Genomic DNA, 6,125 nt, shown 5'->3' with positions numbered 1-6,125 from the left:
ATTTATCTTATGTGCAAAAACGTGATATTTTCAAAAACCTTTACACATATACAGTGTGTTGTCTAAGTTAAATTAAAACTTTTAAGCAGGGGATCGTTGGAGTTTTTGGATTGTTTGTTTGTCAGTTTTAAATATTTATAGAATATATTTTGCATTCCGAAACATCATAAGAATCCTTACAAACATACATAGCTAGTTCCGGTAAATGTTCAACGAAGCCTCTCTCTTTACACCTCGCTAGGATATTAACACTAGTGAAGGAGAAACTTGAAGAATACTGTGCAACAATAAATTCAAGAAGGTGTGTAACTTTTAAACGTTATAAACAACCATTCCTCACGATAAATTAAAGTGTAGGCTTTTCGACATCATTCAGAGCTGCTTTTTTCAATAAAATGGAACTCGTAAATTTACGTACCTTGTCATTGATCATTTGCAGATTTATTTTGTTGAAAAGCTTTCTGATTGTACAAACAAGTACGTTGAAGTCGACATCAAAATGATGCCTGAGTTTTTGATTGACAATATCTATGTTGTTTTTGGAGACTAGGTCCTTCAACAATCTATTGGAATTCTTATGGGTACCAATTGCGCCCCGTCATTATCAGACCTATTTTTATGTTCATATAAAGCAGAATTTGTGTAAAATTTAATGCGTGAAAAGAAGAAAACACTTGATGTGGCTTTCAACTCTACATTTAGATATATCGACGACGTATTGTCAATTAACAATGGTAATTTTAATTTTTACGTCGATACGATATATCCTGGTGAGCTTGAGATAAAAGACACAACATAGTCTGACACATCTGTTTCGTTTTTGATATTTTACTTGAAAATTAAGATGTTAATGGTAATCTAACAACAAAGCATCATGATAAACGTGATGACTTTAATTTTTCCATCGTCAATTTCCCTTACTTATGCAGCAATATACCTTCATCACCTGCATTCAGATTTTAAATATCTCAGTTGATTCGATACGCAAGAGCATGCTCTACGTAGGGACAGTTTATGATTGATTGTACACTGTTTAACGTCTTTCTCCAGAATACTGTGGTTTCATCAATTTTCGTGGATTTTATAAAAAGGACGCTTTTGAGGACACGTAATTTCGTGGATAAAAGAATTGCCTATACAAATATATAGCATATTTCTTAATTCAATGAACATTTAAATTCGTGAATCTGCTCAACAACGAAATCCTCGAAAATTTGTGCTCAACGAATATTAATGAAACCACAGTATTTCACTGATATGGAGACGTCACCATTGCCGGTGAAGGGCTGCAATTTTAGGCCTATGCTCGGCACTTACGACCTTTGAGCAGGGAGGGATCTTTATCATGCCACACCTGCTGTGACACGGGACCTCGGTTTATACGGTCTAATCCGAAGGACCGCCCCATTTAGTCGCCTTTTACCACAAGCAAGGGGGTACTGAGGACCTATTCTTACCGGATCCCCACGGGGTTGGACAGTTTATGAAACGAGGTAAATTATTGACAAGCATGTTGATGAAACAAGAAAATCAGCAGTCTCGTTTAAAGTCATCATTTTGTAAATGCTACGGTCGATTCAACGGACTTGACAGCAAATACAATTTATCGTTGAGTCAAACACTCACTGACGTTTTTGCTGACTGACGTAGTACATGCAGTTGTAAGTCTGTTTTTTATATACTGAATTTACGACGGATTTTCCAGGTTTTTTTTCAAACATGACAAGTTCATGTAGCACACGGAAAGTATGTCCAAAAGGGTTACTCACTCCTCCATGGTACCTGCTCCCACCTCTGATGTTTTGGATGTCCTTGTTTGCTCTGCTCCTATTTTATATTGTTTTATGGACTTTTGATCTTGAATACTGTTCGTTATCTCCATTGTGTTTAATTTTTTCTACCAATTTTATAAATTGTAATACCAGTGCAAAAAACGCTCAAAATATCACAATAGTAGGTAATTATCTATGATTGAATTTTGAAAGCAAATTGAAAAAAATACGTTGTTATAGCAGAGATCTTGTTATTTTTGTGTCAGATTCGCTTATCTTCGATTTACTTGGTGTAAGTACCTGAGTGAAATATTTAAACAACAAACATTAATCAATCCAAAGTCCTCAGAAACATTAAAAATCGGAAAAAGTGTTAATATGGACGTTTAAAAACATCAGGGATAGGATATTGGTGATATTCTTATTTTTTTTTTTGCTAGATTTGTATTCATTGGACATCTAAATCAAACTGAACTGCTCTCCGATGCGCCGTCAAACGTTGCCCTTATCACGTGTTGTGTTTACCAGTTTTCCACTTCGAATGCTCGGGAAAATGCCAAAAATTAAGCAAATGCCTGAAAATTTCAAAAGACGACACACTAGATAATAAATTAAAAGTACGATAATTTTTATCTGAATCTTATCCTTTAACTACTTTTTATTTCTAAATGAAACTCGTGTATTCTCTAAGGAAACCCATTTTTTTTTCATCGTGCGTCGTAGGACTGTATCCTGTGCGTATTCAAGCATATTAAGAAAATCTTTAATTTTTGTCTATTTTTTATATATAGAAAAGATCCACTTCATGATCAATATGATAAATAAACATTTGCTGAGAATTTCAGTAAAGTGCGCTTATTTTTTTTCGAGGAAAACACTTTGTCAACGTTTTACCGGGCATCGTTTTAATAGAACTGATTAAGCAAATTTTCGGATAAACAAATGAGAATATATTGAGCTGCGTGTTTGAAAATTTGCATTATTCACATGGCAACTTCTCCTTATCAAATATCGTTGATAATAATCAAAACACTTTTGGAATTTTCTTGTTGGACATACAGAACCATATCTATTTCAATGTTCTGTTAATGAATAATATATGGAATTTCGACCCTTTGTCTTTGAAATACCACCAAATATAACAAGTAATGATGATAACTAGGAAATGTAAACATTTTGTCATGTGCAGTTAAGAATGTTTCCTTCGCTACATAAAATATTTTTCAATTCCTTCAATTTTCTTACTATTCAAGTCTCTCATATCTGGTAAAAGTTTCTTTAATTAACAAAATGATAATGGTCCTGACTCTAGAGTATCTCGTAAAATACTTTCTGGTTTTTGAATGCATCTATTATACATACCGGTGTATTTTAAAGTTTATAAATGGAATTAATAGGTATTATTATCTGTTCGTAAAACTAAAGATTTACATTTTTCTTCAAATCACATCCATAGCATAATTATACATAATTATTATGTGTAAAGGTTTTGATGGAGAAGCGTACTTCAAATCATCATCTACCCTCAGAAACAGGAAAATGGTGTGGCACCACGCCAAATAAAACATGCTTAATATTTTCTAATGGAAAAATAGATGACGAATACCACTATACATTTTGAAATATACAGGTTTTTTAATTCAAAAATTAAGGGGGAAATCACATAGTAGTTACTGAAGAAGATTAAACTTTTAAAGTTCTATGAACTCATGGTTAATTAAAAAAAATGAATCTGTGTTCATTTAAAAAAATCTTTGAGACCTTCTGTTCCGCTTGTAATTGCACTCCTTTGAATACACACATACATATCAGCATTCTCGTTTTAAGTCATCATTTCCTAAGTTCTATGGTCGATACAATGCCCTATAAGCAAGTACAATTTATCATAAAGTCAAATGCTGACTGTTGTTTTTCATACTAATTGTTGGGCCACTATTTTTACACTGAATTGTCAACAGATACATGTATTTCCGTTATTTCACTATCATGACAAAGCACATGCACGGCGAGTGTGACCAGTTGGCAAGGGATGATCACTAACATCACATACCCCCAATTTTTATTTCATTTTCTGAATGTATATGATAATTTTAACCATTCTGTCTAAATTCAGAAAATGTCATTTCTTTCAAGAGATTTTATTGATTTAATTTTTTTAACAACAGAGAAATAAAATTTTTGAGTGCAGAAAGTTCAAATATTTGACTATGCGCAGTAAATTAAACTTATTTAGTTGTCGCAATTTTGAATGTGACTATTTAAGATGAAAAAAAAGACTTTATTTGATCCAATAATTCATTTAGATAAAAATATTTTAAAAGGAAAAACTTTTAAACCTGATTTATGTGTGAAATGTATTTACAGTGCAAAAACGTAATATTAATTGCTCCGAATGGAAGGGCACTTACATCCATTTTTTTGTTTTGATTTATTATTAAGCTATGTACGTAGATTCTAAAATTCTCGACTCTTTTGATGAGAGGAACCAAGCAGCTTAAGCGCCTATTTTAAACAGTAACTATTCATCAAATTTCGTTGTTTTGCCCTCTGACCTATTGTAAATTTTGTTTCTTTGCTTGTCTCTTCCATGCTGTATTAAAAAAATTATTGAATCATAAAAGATTTCATTTTTATTTCAATAGCTCAGAGAATTTTGACTTTTTATACTTAATCTAAGTGTTACTAAAAATGAAACATTCGAGGTAGAAGAAAAAACAATTTATTTCAATCTAAATCCGAGCCAGAGTACAATGTACCTTCATTGCATAAAAACTGAAGTACTCAAAACGGCTCAGTTATACAGAAATGTCTGTCCAGTATACGTCTTGTGATGTTTTCAGAGCCAATTATCTACTGAATTATATATAGTAAAAATGGTACAGAATGAAGATGAAGAGATTCCATATCTATAGATATAACTTAAAGAAAAAGAAAGTTACAATGTAAAAAAGATATAAAATTAAATGCATGTGTCGTATACTTAATGGCAGATGAAATAAGTAAATAAATGATGCGTTTGAAAAGATCAACAACATGGGGAAAAATCGTCATTGACTTTTTAAAAACAAAAATCATTATAAATTGAAAAGGAATCGTATATATTAAATATATATTATCATGGAATACATGTATGTTATATTTTACAATTATAGAATTATATACATCACATGTAAAAAGTACTACGCAGTGTCACACAGATTGTATGAAAATATTTTTAGAGAAAGGCTAATTTTTTTTTCTTATACTCTTAGAATCATTTTGAAATAATACACGATGAAAGGAAATGTTAGCTTTAGTATAATTTTTTTTATTAATGAATCAGTCAATGAAGGTAGGTTACTTTCTGGTAGTAAGGATTACGGTTTTTTTATTTGAGCATAAACAGCGTCGTTTGTCTCGTTGGAGGGAACAGTTCCATTGCGTGTATTTAGGTCACCCGTTGTTTCTGTCATTGGGAGTGTGGTGGCGTTATCATTGCTGTTAAAATAAAACAATTATCTTGTATAATCATATAAAAAGCATGAAGGTGCAACTCTAATTAAGTGAGGATATTTAGAAAAAAAGAGATGTTCAAAGTTAAAATTTCCAAGAATTAGAAATATGACAGTAAAATAATTTACAAGTCAATAATAGTAAGAATTAATAATCAAGATTATATTCTATTCCAGATTTTGATTTGATTTTCATACTATTGTTTAAATATTTTTTGGTCACACATAATTGGTAAGTTTCAAAAATTCTTCCTTAACCACCAATATATTATAACCTTGTATATGCATGTTAATAATTTAAATTTAGTGAAGTTTTCTATAGGCAATACCTAATTTTGCTGTTCTGAACGCCAATTTGAGAAACTTTGTGAAGTTTACGCAGGTAGTATGCAAGTCCAAACGATACAGATAGGGACGCTATAGTCAAAACGATAAACAGGACTCCAACAACACTCATGGTATTGGTTTCACATTTGTACTCATGTCCAGTTTCCACACAATTCTCTAGAGCTCCACACGGATTGGAATGACAGTGTAAAGAAGGTTTTGGTTCTGGAATAGTTCCATTAACAATAATTGTAACATTTAAAGAATGTGTCGAATTTAAAGTATTTGTGACAGAACAGGTGTATGTTCCAGAGTCAGCTTCTTGAAGACTCTGGAATAAAAGAAATTTCCCATTCGAATTCTTTTCTATTGTTGTGTTGGAATGGAAAGGTTGAAAGGTCCATTTGTAATCTTCGTCAGTTGGTGCAGGGTTTCCGGCAGCTAAACACGTCAGGTTGAGCTTCGAAGTGGATATTGGATACACATCCAGTTCTGGGACTCTGATGATTCTAAGAATCATAGCTTTATCTAAACA

At 31.9% G+C, this 6,125-nt stretch overlaps 1 protein-coding gene across 1 annotated transcript; it reads right to left on the bottom strand.

Annotated features, from left to right (window-relative positions):
• Positions 1–4,940: 4,940 nt before the first annotated feature.
• LOC134241759 (uncharacterized) lies at positions 4,941–6,110 on the bottom strand. The gene is made up of 2 exons (XM_062723781.1): positions 5,593–6,110; positions 4,941–5,249 (listed from the first exon to the last, which is right to left on the bottom strand). Exons 1-2 carry the CDS (start codon positions 6,108–6,110, stop codon positions 5,129–5,131), a joined length of 639 nt encoding a protein of 212 aa, XP_062579765.1. The 3' UTR covers positions 4,941–5,128.
• Between the last annotated feature and the right edge of the window lie 15 nt (positions 6,111–6,125).

This window comes from Saccostrea cucullata, unplaced genomic scaffold (assembly GCF_032062105.1).
Source record: "Saccostrea cucullata isolate Sc308-1 unplaced genomic scaffold, CSIRO_AGI_Scuc_v1 ctg21992, whole genome shotgun sequence".
NCBI lineage: Eukaryota > Metazoa > Mollusca > Bivalvia > Ostreida > Ostreidae > Saccostrea > Saccostrea cuccullata.
This window is presented reverse-complemented; position numbering and strand designations above follow the sequence as displayed.

Bases quoted from the DNA above. Each gene is read 5' to 3' on its own strand.
- LOC134241759 (XM_062723781.1), bottom strand. From the start codon at position 6,110: ATGATTCTTAGAATCATCAGAGTCCCAGAACTGGATGTGTATCCAATA. The intron at 5,250-5,592 runs GTATTGCCTATA...TTATTTTAACAG, and splicing joins GTTCAGAACAGCAAAATTAG to CAATGATAACGCCACCACAC.